The sequence below is a fragment of the Coccidioides immitis genome, assembly GCF_000149335.2.
Source record: "Coccidioides immitis RS genomic scaffold supercont3.3, whole genome shotgun sequence".
In the NCBI taxonomy this organism is placed as follows: Eukaryota; Fungi; Ascomycota; class Eurotiomycetes; order Onygenales; family Onygenaceae; genus Coccidioides; species Coccidioides immitis.
The window spans coordinates 149682-167658 of record NW_004504308.1 but is presented as its reverse complement, the minus strand read 5'-3'; the positions used below and the strand labels follow the sequence as shown (position 1 = coordinate 167658).

The window sequence follows — 17977 nt, the reverse complement described above, 5'->3', positions numbered from 1 at the left end:
TTGATGAGAAATAATTTGCAGCTCTGTCTAGCCCTATTCGGCCTTGTTTTTGAGTCCCTGTGTGTGAGAGAGAGTGTGTGTGTGTGAGAGAGAGAGAGAGAGAGAGCAAGCATAGCGCAAGGTCCATGCAGTGAATTTGAAGTGGGTCAAAGTTTGGCAGTGGAGTGCTCTGGGCCTTTGTTTGCTGCTTCCATGGCGAGAATACCGTCTTCAATAGTAATTAGTCCTAAGCCCTGCGGTTTGCTTAAAATCAGATCACCAAATAATGATGAAATCAAATCAAGGGGCTTTAGCGACTGAGAGAAGAAAAGCTCAGTGCTCGAATAATGATGGCCTGCCAGTGGTTAGCATACTGGGATCCGCCATGTTAACTTCGCTGCAAATAGCCCTATCGCAGAGAGAGAATGCTTTCAACAAGAGCAGCGCTTGGGCCATCACCTTGGCGGTCAAAGGTGAACCATCACTAGAGAACATAGCGGCCACCTCCCCTCTATGAAGGTAATTTCGGAGGTGAATTCTGAAAGTCTGAAGGCTAAGAGTGAGTCATGTATCCTCAATAACGAATCAAGGTGCAAAGAGGTCGAGGGTGCAGGAAGCGTAAGGGGCCGATAAGGCTTCACCCGGTTAGGCCCACAGCGACCAGACAGATGGCAATACTGGGTAGGGATTAGTATAGGGTCTATCCAGATATCCTTCACGCCGACAACAGCACCCGGCGCCAGGAAGGAATAGATGGGTACGTCGAAGGTGGCCAGTAGATAGAGAAGAACCTTCCAGCGTATACTGCAGAGAGGTTGGCAAGGCTAAAATTGAGGATTGGCGTGTGCTATAGATACCCCGTTGATACCCCGTTGACGGGGAGAAGATCCAAAACGCTTTTCTAACACACGGTTCTAGAAAAAGCCTGCCACCGAAAGGGCCTCAAAGTGGTTAATATACCGGCTCACTCCACAACATATGGACATTTAATCCTCTCACCAAGGCCGGGAGATACGCTAACCTAGGAACCTCTTGTGAGATCACCTGCGCAACATCCCAGTGTTACGCGCCAGGGAGTAAATATTGGAGGTGCGTGTTATGATAACCTTGTGGATTCTTATCATTGACTCATGGGATTCGAGAGGAGCAAATGTTGACTGGGTGCTGCCTGTTGGTATGATAGAATCAATCCTAGGTCCTAGTTTTAAAAAATGATGATGATCATAACGAGGAAGCTGTCTTCTTCCCTTCCAGGCTCCCTGTTCTGTTTTTGATATCTTGCCAGTCGCAGGACCCCAAGAACCTTCGAGAGTGGATTCCGGAGACCAACAATGAATATCAAATTTTTGACAGGAACCAAGGCTTCGGGAGTGGTAGGGGTGTGATGCACTGGTTAAGACGGTGGCGTTAACCGGGCAGAGGACGTCAACAAACAAAGAAAACCGCTTCCTGCTGTCGCAAGATGCCAAGCGGAAGGCCAAAGGTTGCTTCAGGCCGTGACTGCGGGCGTGCTCGGCGATGTTGACTTCAATGGTTGAATTTTGCTTCGATGTTTAAAAGCAGCCAGCCTTCAGCGCCAATCTTGTCCTAGTCAACTCGCCAAGTTAGCGCAGGCTTCCCAAATCCCCTCACGTTCCAAAGTCAGCATTATTCGTTCTCGAAGAGTTAAACCCGAAGGTGCTCAGGGATACGCCGGACATCCCTCCGCGATGCTGCCTGTAATGCTTGCTTTTGCCATCTCCGGTATATTCTCGGCGATCACTTTGCTCGTGATCCCCGCAAACTGTTTGGCTTCGCGCCGTCCATTTCAACAATGACGTGAGAGGCTGCATTTTTGCTACAGAATTTCACCAGTTGCCCCCCCGTTTGGTACAGGCCGTTGTCTCCGATCTGCTTCGAGTGGCTACATGCCGGCTGCTTCGGATGCTTTCTGCAATTCCTGTTCTCTGCTTCTGCTGCATGTATACATACAGTACAGAGTTACATGACGATCGTCCGCGGAAGGTTGACGAATAATGGCAGGACGGCATCGTCTGGAACTCGTCCTCTGCCGTCATCAGGTGCCACATGCAGGCCTGTTGCTTAACGGTGCGATGTATATAAATTGGTGATAGCCCGTGTTGTGGCCTTATTTGTACGCCCTTCAAATCCATACGATATTGAACTTGCAAAATAGCCTTTGCTGAGCTGGGCTCTCCGCAATAAATCCACATACCCAAGGTTACCTATCTCGCTTCAGACTTCGTCAATATCTCATTAGCAAGAAACCACAGTTGATACGATATGGAACGTGGCTCTCTCATACGCGGCTGCCTGCTGCTCATGCGTCTGCTCCAATGGGCGAGCGCCGTGATTATCGTGGGAATCGTCTCATATCTCATCAACGAGGGTCCAAAAGGAGCGCATTTGATCTATGAGGAAGTCATTGTAAGTTTCTGCTCCCGCTTGGTTCAACACTCTCTCGTGCCTGGAAATTATCCTTTGGGACCTGCACATTCCCTAAAACTTTCAAGAAAAGTTAACTGACTTTTCACCAGGCCGTGCTGTCTGTTGCTTTCTTCGTGCCAGGCCTTGTCTCACCATTCGCCCCGGCAGTCGGCTGGCTCGCGTTCCCGATTGATCTCATCTTCTCCTACCTGTACGTGTATCCTGGTTTTCAACACCACGCAGCTATTGTAGAGGGACTCGCTAAAAGTAGCGTCTAGCTGGTTGACCTCCTTTATCTTTGCATCCCAAGATTACAGCGCCGGAGCTGTCTGTTCGGCTAATGCTCCACCCGGACAAGGTTGTGCCATCAAGCATGCGTCTCAATCTTTCATCTTCATCGCCTTGTAAGTGTCCCCTGGATTAATGTAGATTGGTGTAATGCTCTTGGACTGTATGCTCATGTGGCAAATAGCTTCTGTACTATGTGCTCTGCGGCAATGGAGAGTTGGAACCTCTGGACCCATTACAACTCTTCCCGCTCAAACACCGGTGGTCATTCTAAGGAGCTGCATAGAGAATCTGCCGATACCGCTGTCACCGGAAATGGCGGCCAAGCAGTGTAAAAGCAAGTTCTTCATCCAAACGAAAATACGCTCTTATATACCCCATTTCCTGCGCGGTTATTTAAACAAGATTGCTTGGATTTGCTTATCAGGGAAATTAGCCGTGCTGACTCTCCCCTCCAGCGTATTCGACTCAATTTGATACTTACAGACGCAAAGCAAGATTATACCATGTGCTTGATTTGCTTAATTTTTTGATGTTTCACTTTCATGTGTTATTTCCTTTTTGATCCCCAAGTGGTGATGGTAATACAATAATAATAATGACGGTTGAGGATGGTTGAGGAGCTTTTTGCAAGTTACCCTTAGCGATTATTTGCTTAAGTATCTAGTATATCTAGTACGGAGTATTTATGTTACTTATTTTGTCGCCTAATATGAATGCCATATGGCAAGCATTGTCAGTTTACCGCTTCTTCCCTCTCTTTAACTTGCTATCCTCCCAATAATATCTTTCTTGAGCTTCACACCTTGAACCCGTTCTAACGTATCGGTTTCATGATTCTGGGATTGTTTGCGTGTACATGTCTGTCAACGGCCTGCTTGACGGGACTCTTGAGAGCACCATGTGGTCAGGAGTGCTTCCAAGTAAATGTATTTCTTGCCCGCTATCGTAGTTAGCGGTTAGATTTAGAGGAAGAGAACGGCTGATATTCACTGGTACCCAGTATAATTACATCTGAAAAAACTTCCTCCATACACCACGTGCGCATGCTGATACTTGGCTACAGCCAGCTTCACCCTTGGAGAGACAGAGAAGGCTACATCCTATATAAGAATGTGCTCTATCGCGACTAGGAAACCGAAAAATAGAATCCACCTAGGATTACCGCAATCAAGATCATCGTGGTTATCCACGCTCCCGCCTTGTCTGCCGTCTTTATCCCCCGTTGCATTCCTATGGCATTACCCGTAGACACGCCCGCACCCGGGTTTCCCTTGCTCGTTCCACCGTCCTTCTCTGTAACAGGAGGATCCACGCTACCGATTAGATTCGACTGGATAACCTCCAATGCCGCCATCTGCTCGCCGATGCCAACGCTGCCATCGAATCCACCCGTCGACCACTTCAGACCGCATGATTTCCCGTCATTACCGCCGGTGCATGCCTTCGCGGCAGCCATAGCAGACGCGCGAAGCTTGGGCATAATGAGCTCTCTAGTGAACGGGGCAAGTTGCGTCGTTTCCGCCATCCACCGTGAGAGAAAGGCTTTGAATGACCGCTGATCAGTGAGGCAGTTATCATGAGGTTCGCATGAATACTCAACCATGATATCTGCCTGTTCGGGGAAGAAAGGGCGAAGACCGTCAATCATCCCTTGGACGCGCTCGCGCCAGATTTGTTCACCGTCGGTCTGTAAATTAGCATCCTCACTGGGTGGCTTGGAAGAGTCAAAAGAGTCTTACATAGTTGTACATGCTTGCTGCCCCGAGGAGGTACACACCTGCGTTGTATGTCCACTGGATGCGGTTCACCTCGCTGCAATTCAGCTTTTCATCTGACCCATCGAAAAACTGATAATCATCGGTTAGCAACCCGACTCCCTTGGTCCAATCCCACGTTCGGACTGCCCATTCTGCATATGTGTCGTTTCCCGTGTATCGCGCTAATCTGGCAGCGATGTTGAAAAAGCAGCCATTCGAAATGGAGTTTTTGTAGTTAAATCCGCGGTTAAACTGAAATATCTGCCAGTTGAGCCCGCCACCGCAGGTCGCCGTATTCCATCGAGCAGCCTGAGAGTTGAACACGCCTTGAGCCAACGCTAGCCATTGTGGCTCGTGGGCGGGCGGATTGGGAAAATTGCGTTCGGCGGCGGCCAATGCTGCTAGCCCCCAAAAAGCCTGATCGTCGTTCCCTAGTGTGCTTGTTTGGTTGAGAGGCATGAAGTTCTTCGTGGAGCTGGCCTGGTGCAGCAGTGCAGTGGTCGTCATCTCGTTCCAGGTGTCATCTCCAGTGTAGAACCAGTAATCGATCAATGCGCCAAACATTGCACCGGCTTCCCACCAGTAGTATGGGAGCGGCAGGGTGCCTGGGATCCCGCCCGGATGGTGCCCTGTGTAGAAAGAGGTCATTCCGGTTGCGGCGATTTTGGCGGCTAGTTTGATAGATTCTATAGTAGAAGCTGTTGTTAGAACGCACGGGGTTGCTATAAGCCTAGAGAGGAAATACCGTGATCATCGAGGTTTAGGTCTATAGCTGAAACAATTGACAGCATCCCCACGAGAGCCAGCAGCGATTGAGCCATCCATCCTGAGGATGATGAACAGGAAAACAGCCTCATCCTAGGTGAAAATAAAAAAAGTAAAATCTAACTGTAGGGTATAGATTGTAGAAAACTGAGCAGACAAGATATGCACTATATGAGCCTCATCAAGAAGAGAATAGGGATGCTCTTGTGAAGCCCTAATCCACGCACCTGAAGTGAGGTTGAAGGTAGGGCAGGAAGCACGCAGCAGAGTTCAGCAGATGTTGACCAGGCACCCAGCGCCGAGATTTGAGCTGCACGCATAGTTGAAGGAATCAACCATCCCTTGCTTCCAGTGCAAGCTGACTTAAATGGCATGGTAAATGGAATTCGGATGAGTCGGCGATATTCTTTAGGAAAGCAGAGAGAATGGGAGGGTGCAACTTAAATCAGCTATGACAGCATAATGCAGTCATGGAACCCATACAGAGGATTGTACTAGAGCTAACAAGCTCTCAGGCAGGGGTTCGTCCTGAGCGAAACAGTGATAGCTGGCAGAAGGTCCCTGGTTCAGTGTTTAGCATAAAGAGCTTGTTTGTGCTGGTTTATTGAACCCAAGGAATGGATGCATCCATCGAACCAGGATGCCATCTCACAAACTAATAAAAGTTCAACGCCAGGATATCTGCCATTCTCCTAAACCCAGCCATTTCCGCTTGATGAATATGTGCCAATTTATTAGGGTATCCAGGGCACTTGAGATGCTGACTGGCCTCCCTGACCGCACAAGTCCGGAGGAGCTGCCATGAGTGACAGAGCATTCCCCTTATAATTATCTCCCACTAACATTTAAAGAGTAGATCTGGATAGTTACTGAGAAAATAATGACGAGAAGAAGGACATGGAGTACTCCGCACGTTGCCCTGACACAAATCGACGAGATGGCTGCCAAGATCGGATGAACTGGAGATCAGGCTCTCGAAAATAACTTGGTTAGTGAACTAACTTGTTAGTTAGTGCGTAGAACGTGAAAATAGAAAACTTTGAACAGGGGTTCACTAGTTATCAGAGGGGCTTCTGAGAGAAGATTTCTGTGTATTCTTTTGTTCTCCAAAAAGAAAAAACAGGGCATCTAGGCTGGCCATCCAATTTCAGACACCACCTTTCTATAACTAAAAGCAGCAGATGCGCTTTGGTGGGAGTTAATTATGTACACTCTGGAAGCTCTCTGGCCTGTGGACGAAGCTTTCATTATCTAGCCGATCGCAATTTTCGGAGTCCCGCACAAATGACAGGGATCAGACACGGCTCCTGAATCCCATCCTTCGTCATCGGCCAATTTGACCTTTCCGTCCTTGCTCTCGGAAGGCCGTCCGCTGAGCGTGTCAACCAGATTCCTCAGCTTCATCCAGAACTGATTGCGTGGGCATCGATGCTCCCAGTCCGTGTTGGTCGCCTCGAGGCCCTCTTCACCGGACATTGGGCCAAATACAACTTCGCTACCTCGAATTCCGATCACAACGCTTGACATCTCATCGGCATCGATTTCATCACGGCTGCGCCCCGAAAATGACTCGAGGTGTTGGACACAGCGAAGAGCCAGGCGGAGTGCACGGATTCGGTCCATTGGTGATGGTTTCCCTCCTTGTTGGAAGTGGCCCGGAACAGCGGCCCGGGACTCGAAACGGCCCTTGGCCTCTTCCTTAATCATGTCTGCAATGACCTGTGTGGTATATGTGGAAGACGCTTTCTCGTTGCGGAGGATGATTTTGCCGGCATGACTTGCGCCTCGGTCAGTTGCAAAGTTGTGTCGGAGATATTCGATATCGCGGGCGAGCATTTTGATATCAATTCCTTCCTCAGGGATGTACACTGCGTACGCTCCCACTGCTAAACCTGCCATGACTGCGATGTACCCGGATCGCCCACCTTGGGTCTCAATCACAAATACACGGCGGCGCGATGAGGAAGCAGATTGTCGGATCACATCGCAGAAGTTTACCAGCGTGTTCAGGCAAGTATCGCTGCCCAGTGAATACTCAGTGCCAGGAACGTTGTTGGAAATCGTAGCGGGGAGGACCACAATTGGAATTTTTAGTGATGGATAATCTTTCCTTGCCTTTCGAAGCTGACTTGCCGCAGTAAAAGCCTCGAAGCCCCCAATGATGAACAAAGCGTCGAACTTGTACCGTTCAAAGCAATAGGCAGTGGTAGGCATATCCTCGGAAGGGAGACCTCGGTTGGTTCCGATTTCAGACCCACCTTCGTTCACCCAGGAATCTGATTCTAGCCAATTTACCTCGCGGACGGAACCTAGTGGCTTATCGGCGTGGTGGCGGCACAACCCAGGGAATCCGTTGTAGATGGCGACTGGAGTATGGCCTCTAGCAATGCAATAAGCCACTGCCGCACGGGTTGCTGGATTCATTCCCCCAGCAGGTGCACCGACGTGGATAATCGCAATGCGCATTCTCTATAATACGACAAGCGTTAGCGGGGGATTAGCAACAAAAAATAGGATGTGGAGACGCACCTTCTCCTGGGGAAGCAGCATTTTCGGGTGATGGGGAGTAGTCGTGTTAATGTAGGCTCTATGATAGGCTTTGAATTCGGAATCCCGGAGTTGCATGGCCTCCTCAAATCTCTTCTCGGCAACGCATTTTGCAACCTTTTTTGTCGCGGCGACGGCGTCGATCAAAGACCCTCTCTCGATCTTATTTTCGCGAATTGTGATAATTGGTGATGGGGAGTCGGGAGTGGCTTCGAGGACGGCTCTAACGGCTTCGGTGCCCTGAAGAGTGGCGAGCCACCTGTCATAGGCGCAGGCCGGACCACCTCGCTGGGTGTGCCCCAAGACCGTGACGCGGGTGTCGAGCTTGAGTCTGTTGCTAAGAATAGCCTTGACTGCGTCCGAGGTGATTTTATTCAGACTTCTATCCTGAGCACCTTCGGCGACGATGACGATTGTTCGCCGCTTGCCTCGCCGGCGGTTCTATTCGCCAAGTTAGTACATCCTGGCGGGCAAATGGGAGATCCTAACGTGCCTGTGTAATAATCTCGCACATATCGTCCTCCCAGCCATCACGGGGAGGCATTTCAGGGATGAAGAGCCAATCAGCGCCTGTGCTGATAGCAGACATGAGTGCAAGCCAGCCGCAATGTCGGCCCATGACCTCGATGACGAAGCCGCGCTGATGGGAGGCGGCGGTGTCGAAGACTTCGTCGACGGCCTCGCAAATACGATGCAAGGAGGAATAGCACCCAATGGTAGCATCGGTAGTCGACATGTCATTGTCAATTGATCCCACCAAGCCAACTATATTCAGGGTTTTGTACGGGGAAGTCTGGTTGGCGGTAAGTTCTCCTTTCTTGACAAGCTCGTCCAGCAGGCCAGGCCATTCAGATCGGAAGACATCAGCGCCAGTCAAGCTACCGTCTCCACCACAGACGATAAGAGCGTCAATTCCTCTTGTGACCATGTTCTTTGCGGCCTTCAAGCGGCCTTCTCTCTGTAGAAACGACATGCACCGTGCGGAACCAATGAGAGTGCCACCACGAGATAGCCAGCCACGCACGTCCTCCCAATGCATGCGCCGGATCAACTCTCCTCCTTGTACTAAGCCTTCGTAGCCTTCATGGATCGCATACGCCTCGCACCCGCAATGTATGGACATCCGGATCACGGCACGGACGACGCCATTCATTCCTGGGGCATCGCCGCCGCTGGTGAGGATGGCAACACGGCGTCGTTTGGGTACAGGCACCGGCAGATGTCCGGGAGGGTTGTAGGAAGCCATTGCGACTGTTGATAAGGGATGTTTGCGCTGGCGGGTGGAGGAGCTCTGGGAGTTGGGGAGGGATGGGAGCAGTGGGGTGAACAGGGCGAAATTGAGCTAAACCTGGACGAAGCTCCCCACTGATTCACGTGAAGTGGACCGGAAACAAGCCTGGGGCCGAACCTTCGAAGTTGCCTGTTCTGCTCTCGAAGTGACGATGTGGAAAAGCAGCAGAATTTTTCAGCGCGACAGTGGGGGAAAAGAAGAGGCGACAGGATTGGTATGAGCCAGTTGGTTAATTGACATTATATGCCGCAACCGGCCAGCCCGCCCGCTCGGCTCGCTGCCCTGCGCTGCGCTGCCTCGACGGTCGCGATCCGTCTCGCGTTCTTGGCAATCCAGCCCCACCGCTGCGCCCGGTAAGTGGCTAGTGAAGTTATGTAATAGTGATGTCATTGCTACTCTTGGCGGTAACCCAGGACAGCAGAAGCGCTAATCCAGGAACGGCCTAGTCAGCCACCGCCGCCTTTGCTCCCGAAAGCTTCCAATCCAACCTTCAACCACCCGGAAGACGAGAATTAAGGCGCTCACTACGGAGTACTCCGTACAGAGTATTGGAACAGTAAAAGGAGTTTTAAGGAGGTGAAGAGTTCCTGGTGAAACATCACCCATCTGCAGAGTATATACTCTGTACCATATTTGCCAATACCAACAGCTAAGTTTGAACTACCTCACCATTGTTATAGGTCTCCGGAAGTTTTGGCGATGGGCAATGGGGTGTGGCCTTGAGTATGATGCTTTAATTAATGGAATTCACTCGCTTTCTGTGTGTGTTTTTATAACCAGAAGCAACATTCATGGGTAAAAGCTAGTACTAATGTGCTATTAGGGTGTACTTATTAGAGCCTGTTTCTTCTGCACCAGTTGCAGGCCTGGAGCCTGCATTGACGGCATTCAAAAATATACTTGCTCAAACGATCGGAGCATTCCTCGCATACATGAGCGCCACGTACATAATTCCATCTGACATGGCTGCATTCATGATTTTCTCGGAGCTCCTGCATTGTTCTTGCAACCAAGATTTCTCTTGCTGTCTGACCGGAGGTTGCGTGCCTTTCTTGCTCTGGGGTTACTGTTGCTTGAGGCCCTTGAAATGGCTGCAGCTCATGTGTTTCCGGTTCAGCTCCATTGATGTCTAACTGGGATTCATTGATTTCCGGTTGGCGGTCATCAGGATCTTGAGGAGCAGCGTCAAGGGGAATGTTTTGTTCTCGGTCAATGATTTGATATGCACGCGCAAGAAGTCGGCGTTCATTCCATTGTTCACACGCACAGTTTTTCCAGCGCTCTCCACAGTTATAACAAAATTGCGCACCGCAACGACAGCTATCGCCATCCTAGTTAATATCAGAGGCAAGAAAAAAAAGAGGGACTACCCACGTCATATGATTGCAGCCATGATCCAGTTCTACCACTCGCCAGCAGGAATAGCAGCGCTGCCATCCATTATCCTGCGCGGTACTTAGGAGCTGTTGCATTGCGGTATCGTTCGGACAATCTCCTGTATGTGCTCGCCCCCTTGCAGCTCGTACAAGTTGTGGATCCGCATTCGGGACATGTGGCTACTTCACCCTCAATATGAGATGCGTCGATGAAGGCGTTGCACCTAGGAGAGTAGCAGTATGTTCTGTTTGGAGTTTCAAACTCAATCTTCTTTTTCTCGTACCTTTGCACGAGGTCGTTTGTGAGAAATATGCGAGCGATATTGATAACAATAGGCTGTCGGCAGCAGCGCGGAGGGAACAGGGATTCGTCCTTCATTGAGGCTTTGAAGAGATCCTCCAGGCAGGAACGACAATACTCATGGCCACAGGGTACACGTGCCACCCTGACAAATTCGGTTTCTTCTCTGCAAGCGACGCAGCGACGCATTGATGGTGGTCCCTGGCGGGTTCGTCGGGCTGCCCAGGTAGACGATTCGGCTTCATCACTCTCTGAACTGGTTGTTTCTACGCCGCTGATGGGGCAGTGGCCTCCGGGGCCAGTCACATATAAGATCTGGAGTTTGTACAAGGTCTCGTCATCTAGTGCTATTGGCTCCGAGTTTGACTGGCGGTCCTTTGCAGCAGCCACAGGGGATCCGTTTTCCTCGCAGTAACGAGCAAGCTCCCGGTCTCTCATCGCATTCTCTTCGGCCACAAAGTTATCAACCATAATTGGCCCATCAACTTGAACAGCGGTTGCGAAGCTCATAGCCATTCGTCTATCCACAAAGAATTGGGAAGCATTCTTAAATTCCTCAGTCTGTAACTGGAATGCCAACTCTTCGTCTGTGGGCTCGCGAGACTTCCCTTTAGAGGATTCAAAGTAAAGGTCGGCATCTTGAAGTTGCAGTTGAACAATGAGATCTGCCGTAGGCTGGTCAATTTCCGGTTCAGGTACAGAAGCCATTGGGAGATTATTTCAATTAAGCAAGGGGTGATAGGTCAGGAATAATGAGGTAGTTATTGCAAAAGCTGCTTTGACCTGCACGAACCTAGGTGGGCAGTCTTTGTGCTTAAAAAAGCAAGCAAGCACGGTCTCGAGGCGAGTTAGCCCACTAAGCATGGTTAGAAGCTATACTCCGTAGGAACCACGTATACCATTCCATTCAGGCGCTCTTATTCCCTTCCTCGCTCTGCCCTCTCTCAACCCTCCCAGCTTATAGGTCAGAAAAGAGGACGACCTTTGCATCGGATCAAGAGAGATCTGGTCGGGAAGCTGGAAACTAACTAAATAGAAACTAGCGGCTCAATGCACGGTTCCAACTAAAATGTTGCTAAACCACTAAAAATGTCCGACACCCCCGCCCGCTCCCGCTCACTCTGAGCCTAGCCTTTCCGCAAGCTAATTTGCACAACAGGACGGAAGAGGGGATAATCAGGTTGCGGAGTTGAGCAACGCCAACTGTGGCCCTCCAATAGAATCAATTGAACATATCAAACTCCAAGGTCCATGCATGCTGGAAAAGTACACACTGCCGGAGATTCTACAGAACCGCAGCACAGATTACGGAGTACTCCGTACATGCATGGGCAACTGTTTTGGGGATCTGGCAATTAATTTTATGGACTGATTGCAACAAGTTGATATATGCCTGCCACGCTGTAGATACCAATGAGCTTGGTGGCATGAGTAGGAAAAGGGATTTGCGAGTTACGTGATCTTCGGGGGATATCTGCTGCAATCGCCAAAGACAGAAGTGCCAGAACACCGAGCCTTTTGTGCATGGACTGTCAAAGAAAGGCGGCTGTGACCACTTCATAACATTAGCGCCAATTTAGAGTACTCCGTATGATAAACAAAAAAGAAAAAAAAAGAAAAAAGAAAAAAAAAAAAAAGAAAAGGTTGACACTAAAATTTGAAATCCAAAGCTGCAGGTGTTTTGGTTGAGAGATCGAGGAGGCTGAAAGCTTTTGAAGCTAACGCGTTGGGAAGTTGAAGCGCGTCGCCCGCCAAGATGGGGTTTAGCCGCGGTGAAGATCACGTGCAGTGAGTTAAATAACCTTCATCGCATTCGGAGCTTCCTCGGGACGATGACAATGGCAGAAGCAATCTTTCTGTCCAACGGATGGAGATTAGATAACCTTTCGCTTGGGCTTTCAGTGTGCTTTCTTGCCTGCGGATATGTCGAATAGCTTCACCTTGCCGCTCCGGCCGGCGCGACAAAAAGCTAATCGAGAGGATGACCTGGCCGTCAAAATCGCTCAGATTAACGCCCAAAAGGGTTCTTTTCGAGATGTCACTGAGGCGAGTCTTCTAGCTGAGATTGAAGCCGCTCGGGCAGTGGGAGACGGAGAGGCTGAAGCCGTAGATGTGAAAACGGGCGAGGATGAGGAAGAAAACAGAGAAGAAAAGCTATTCAAAAGCCGGCTTGAGATTTCACAATTCGCCATGTTCGTTGTGTTCTGAGCCCACAGAGATCCATATACTAACTCCCTGCCTTGCTTCAGGAATGCCCACATGGAGGCGACTTATGCGCTTGAATTTGTTTCCCTGCTTCTATCCAAGCATGCCCCTCGACAGGCGGAAACGTCCATGTCTCCGCTTCTGAAACAAAAAGTACCGCTGGGCTCCCTCGGAGCGGACCATATAAAACCACCAGAACAATCGGAAACGCAGAAGAGAGATGTCGATGCTGTGTCACGTGGATGGAAGTTGGAGAGCTTTGACGCGGCGGCGAACAAGTTACTCCAGTCGGCGCAGAGGCTGGAGGAGGACATCGCAGCTGAAACAAAGTACTGGTCTGAGGTGTTGAAGATCAAAGAAAAGGGATGGAAGGTGTGTAGGCTGCCCCAAGAGAGACAGACACTAGGAGTTCACTTTGGATTCCTGGAATCTACACAAAATTTTCGGGATCGAGGATTGGCTGCTTTGCGAAAAGGGGAGGCGGGGAGATTGATTTTGGACCGTGGAATTCAATTGAAGCCCCCACGGTTCGTTCGAGTGCGAGTTCAACGGGGAGATCAAACTCTGGGATTGACTATACCAGCGATATCTAAGCAACTCGATGATCAATGCCTAGATGGTCGAATCCGCGAGGCCAGAGATAGCCTGTATGAAGAAGAGCTGTTCTATGAACTGAACCGGGAAGCTCGTGTTCTGCTCCAGTACGGAGTTGAAATCAGACGCGATCTTCTCAAGTTCCCAGCAGACGACAACAAACATATATTTGTTGACCTGGTCGGATTAGACGAAGCGCTTCCAGATATTGGCGGGTTGGATCCCTTGGATAATCTTTTGGCCGAAGGTGTTGCCAAATCCTTCCGCATCCTCCTTTCTTATGCCCATCGGAAAAATCACCATCGGCGAACACGTGTGCCGCCGCCAGTGACTCCAAACAAGAGACCGGCCCCCGAATATAACATAATACGGCCCCTTCTTTGCTACTTCCAGCATAGATCGCATTACCAGTGGTTTACATCGTTTTTTGGAACTCTATCAAAGACGTTACGGTCCGCTGGTTTGAAATGCAGTTACACTCTATACCCCTTGATGAAACGTCCTCAAAGCCGCGCCGGCTCCTCTCAGCAAACCTTGACAGTATCTTCCGTTGAAAGGCTCATAGACACTCTGATCAACCCGTCCGAGTCGATCATCAGTTGCAATCTTATTTCCCAAGGCTCCGTATTCAGAGTACGAATCACGACCAATGTCAACCCAAACGGCCTTGGGTCTGAGTTCGAACTCGTTACGAATCTTGCCCACTTCCCAGCGCAGCAGTCGCCCTTCCGGTTTGGACTGCGTGAGGATGTGCGCGATTTGATTATCCACCTCTTTACTTTGGATCTTGTTTATTTGGTCCCTTCACTAGTCAAAGGTTCCGCGAGTGCTGGTGCTTCACAATATCTGATCTCTCGGTATACCGGATCTCAAGCCTTCGTGGAAGAAGAATCAACCGATGAAAATGAATTTGCTCCATCGCCAGCTGCAAAACAGGATGACGTTTATTTATTACCCTGGCAGCCAACGTTTCCCCAGCAAGGTGAGCTGACTGCTTACTCTCCAGCACGTTGTCGCACAAAGAAGCTGCAGATTCAACTGCAGAGCGATCAGCTTCAACTACGATGTTTCTGGGTAAGACACAGAGGGCCTTCAACTAAGGCAGATGAGCAGCCTGGGGAAAGACTGTTCACATGGCGCGCAGTGGACATGCTGGGAGGAGCGGAAGAGTCCTCGAGGCCTACACTTCAACGGGTGATGGAACTTTTAGGGGAGAAATATGATGACCAAACTGTCCAAAACATCGGTAGTAAATAACTAATATTGAAATTTTGTCCGAGCATGAAAGTAATTTTGACACCTTTAACTGTGTCCATGTAGAGCTGCAAGGACGCCAAAGGAGACAAGGCTGATTTCTCCGCTGATCCAGCAATTAAGCGATCGATGGATTCGACAGTGATATTACCACATATGAAATTCCAAACAGGATTGAGCAGAATCTTCGTGGTAGGTTTGGGCTGTTTGAAAACACAGTGACTAAAAGAGTTGTGTGTATGTACTTTACATGAATTAGCTTGCATGCACTCTGTAGTTGCGGACTGATGTACTCCGTAGACCATGAAATAGCTGCCATCATCAATTGACAACAATATCAAAGCGCTCGATCCGATACTCCGTCCAGGTTCGTAGAATTTCCCTAGTGATTGGTCGGGAAATTCAGCGGGCTCGGCGACGTTGGGCAGGAGTTTGGCCGCACCAGGAACAGGTGGCGTGTCACAAGACCAATGACGAGCAACAGATGGGTGGGTGCTCTCTCCATGCCAACGCCTGTTTTTGCGCGTAAATCCCAATCATCGGTCCTGAATGATTCCAACCTGTATCGTTTTCCGAACCAAGGTCGCAGACTGCAAAGATCGGGAACCAACTCTGGCCTCTGTCAAAATCCGGTGTTCGCGGTTGTAGCTGTCATCACCTCCGTATCGGTCTGTCCAAACATCGCCGAAAATGACGACCCGGTACCGGGTGGAGTGTGAGTAACTCTCTGACCCTGAGTATGTCAAAAGTAACTATCTTACTGAATACTACCAAAAAACAGATGCCCTGAAGGTGAGCCTTGTGGTTATCTGCCCGCTCTTGAACCGTGGCTGACGAGACATAACCACCATTCAAAAGTCTCATCGGCGAGACCAACTTGTAAGTAAAAAACGCCCCGGGAGAAGTGGCGGCTCTTTGAGAGACCTGCAGCCATTGATGCATATAGTATTGGAAACCAGATTGAATGGATTAAGGTACAGTATTCACCGTTTGCTTTACTCCGGGGATCTATGCTAAGCCTATCTCTCAGGGATTACTTGCTGTTCCCTTTGTGCTGCACTCCCAGCCGGCTGCTGCATACAAGGAACACAGCCAAAACCTTGCTCATATTGCTGAGCGAACCCACAATCGATATGTGGAGATTATGCGAGACGTCGAACATCTTGTGAACGAACACAGTGCGTCTATATAGTATCAACCCCCCTGAATGATAGAGTGCTATGCTGCTGACCGAGCGGACAGTTGAACATCAATTATCAGGCCGAAATGGCCGTTCTACACTAGGCATGCTGATTCCTTCCGTGGGGACATTTTTCACCCCTCTGCTTCTCGAGGAGGCATTCAAGTATCAAGATAAGAAACGATTTATCAGCAGTCGACGGTTTGTGCCGCCGTCGTTCAACGATATCCGCCTGACATTGAATACGGCCCAGCTAATGGGCCTTGTCCATCGCAGCCAAGTGCAGCTGATTACATTCGATGGAGACGTCACCCTTTATGAAGATGGCGCTTCGTTGACGCCTGACAATGAAGTTATATCCCGCATTATTCGCCTATTAAGACAAGATAAGCAAGTGGGCATCGTGACTGCAGCTGGATATACCAGCGCAGACAAGTATTATGAACGACTCCATGGCCTGCTGGACATGGTCCACAGCACCACCGAGTTGACACCTGCCCAAAAGAAATGTCTAATAATCCTTGGCGGTGAGAGCAACTTTATGTTCGAATTCGATCCTAGCTCCCCTCATCGGCTGAAATGGGTGCCACGCAGCCAGTGGTTGTTGGATGAGATGAAAGGCTGGACCGAGCGGGACATCAAAGAAGTACTCGATGTAGCCGAGGCTGCGCTGCGTGACTGCGTGTCGAATCTCAACCTACCGGCGTCGATTCTTCGAAAGGAGCGAGCGGTAGGGATATATCCACTCCAGGGCCATAAGATGCACCGGGAGCAGCTCGAAGAGACGGTCCTGGTTGCGCAGCAGCGGGTTGAAACGTCTCCTGTTGGCCGACGGCTGCCATTCTGCGCATTCAACGGCGGCAGTGACGTCTTCGTCGATATAGGAGACAAGTCCTGGGGGGTGCTATGCTGCCAGAGCTTCTTCGGTGGCATTGATAGGTCCAAGACACTGCATATCGGCGATCAATTCCTGTCTGCCGGAGCCAACGATTTCAAGGTATGACGATGGTGCCATCGCAAGCGCATAAGCTACCAAGCTAAATCAAGGTTCTGTTTAGGCTCGGCTCGCGTGCACGACAGCGTGGGTCTCGAATCCAGGCGAGACCGTGCAACTGCTGGATGAGCTTGCGACGCTAGAGGGTGTTAAATGAAGCCCCACATGCATTATTCCTCCAGCCTAGCAGTTTAGCTAAGGATATCTTGTTCTTTCACGTCTGACCATATATCAATATGTAATGAGTTCGCCATCCATCTCATAGCAGCTTGAGAATTGTGCAATTACTATTTATTTTGCCTTTATTAAGTATAGAGGTGTGCCCCAGAAAGTCTTTGCCGCGATAAGTACGGAGTAATTAGTTACCTCTAGTAATCAAGAAATAATCTGGATTGTTCCATAATGCTACATTCGTACTAGGCCCGGAGTAGCGCTGGAGGCAGGCCTTTTGGGAAGGTTTTATCTCTTCTCGAGGTTTCTACAAGCCAAAACGAGATCATGCAGCGCCTGGCATAATGTCACGTGTATTAGTCAGCATAGTTAGCTTCTAGTTATAGTTCAGGAGATCCGACGGTCTCCGTAATATGATCATCATCTTGCCACTCATTACACATAAGGCAATTTGAGGCGTAAGCTAGAGAGCCTCAAGGGAAGTAAGGTGACGTTCCTCAGTAAGAACGCGCCTCTGCCGTCATCCACGTTGACATGTGCAGTGAAAGGCGGTGATAGGATCCGACGAGGAGCTGCCCTCGTCGAAGCACAAGAGGGCCGACTTCGAGATGATCCCATCAAGGCTAACGAAAAACCAAAATCAAGTGCTGGACGTCAGATTGGAAATTTTAACAAGACAAACTTTAACAACAACATAACTAGTTAAGCTTTAACATCTGTACGGAGTACTCCGCACGGAGTACCACGCTAGGCTTAAAACAGTTCTTTGCTGGACAATGTAAGGCTTTCGACCAATAGGCGGAAGCTATAGGAACCCCCAGAACCTGAACTTTTCAATCTTGGCT

General features: G+C 49.7%; 6 protein-coding genes across 6 annotated transcripts; 3 read left to right on the top strand and 3 right to left on the bottom strand.

Moving 5' to 3' along the window:
* Positions 1–2001: 2001 nt before the first annotated feature.
* On the top strand, positions 2002–3434 carry CIMG_08877 (uncharacterized protein). The gene is made up of 4 exons (XM_001241713.2): positions 2002–2406; positions 2517–2617; positions 2685–2810; positions 2879–3434. The coding sequence occupies exons 1-4, from the start codon at positions 2263–2265 to the stop codon at positions 3027–3029; spliced, it is 522 nt and encodes a 173-aa protein (XP_001241714.1). The 5' UTR covers positions 2002–2262; the 3' UTR covers positions 3030–3434.
* Positions 3435–3807: 373 nt separating this feature from the next.
* On the bottom strand, positions 3808–5275 carry CIMG_08878 (cell wall glycosyl hydrolase Dfg5; the record flags this gene model as incomplete). Its single annotated transcript, XM_001241714.2, has 3 exons — positions 3808–4384; positions 4437–5140; positions 5200–5275. 3 exons carry the CDS (start codon positions 5273–5275, stop codon positions 3824–3826), a joined length of 1341 nt encoding a protein of 446 aa, XP_001241715.1. The 3' UTR covers positions 3808–3823.
* Positions 5276–5830: 555 nt separating this feature from the next.
* CIMG_08879 (6-phosphofructokinase) lies at positions 5831–9045 on the bottom strand. The gene is made up of 3 exons (XM_001241715.2): positions 8260–9045; positions 7749–8207; positions 5831–7688 (listed from the first exon to the last, which is right to left on the bottom strand). The coding sequence occupies exons 1-3, from the start codon at positions 9010–9012 to the stop codon at positions 6471–6473; spliced, it is 2430 nt and encodes an 809-aa protein (XP_001241716.2). The 5' UTR covers positions 9013–9045; the 3' UTR covers positions 5831–6470.
* Positions 9046–10186: 1141 nt separating this feature from the next.
* On the bottom strand, positions 10187–11647 carry CIMG_08880 (IBR finger domain-containing protein; the record flags this gene model as incomplete). The annotated part of the gene is made up of 2 exons (XM_001241716.2): positions 10514–11647; positions 10187–10388 (listed from the first exon to the last, which is right to left on the bottom strand). Exons 1-2 carry the CDS (start codon positions 11440–11442, stop codon positions 10187–10189), a joined length of 1131 nt encoding a protein of 376 aa, XP_001241717.2. The 5' UTR covers positions 11443–11647.
* Positions 11648–12602: 955 nt separating this feature from the next.
* Positions 12603–14820, top strand: CIMG_08881 (RNA polymerase II mediator complex component SRB4). Its single transcript, XM_001241717.2, has 2 exons — positions 12603–12926; positions 12984–14820. Exons 1-2 carry the CDS (start codon positions 12658–12660, stop codon positions 14788–14790), a joined length of 2076 nt encoding a protein of 691 aa, XP_001241718.1. The 5' UTR covers positions 12603–12657; the 3' UTR covers positions 14791–14820.
* A 511-nt stretch (positions 14821–15331) lies between these two features.
* CIMG_08882 (IMP-specific 5'-nucleotidase 1) lies at positions 15332–17161 on the top strand. The gene is made up of 7 exons (XM_001241718.2): positions 15332–15502; positions 15569–15579; positions 15646–15666; positions 15747–15761; positions 15818–15965; positions 16030–16964; positions 17026–17161. Exons 1-7 carry the CDS (start codon positions 15478–15480, stop codon positions 17116–17118), a joined length of 1248 nt encoding a protein of 415 aa, XP_001241719.2. The 5' UTR covers positions 15332–15477; the 3' UTR covers positions 17119–17161.
* The last annotated feature ends 816 nt before the right edge of the window (positions 17162–17977 follow it).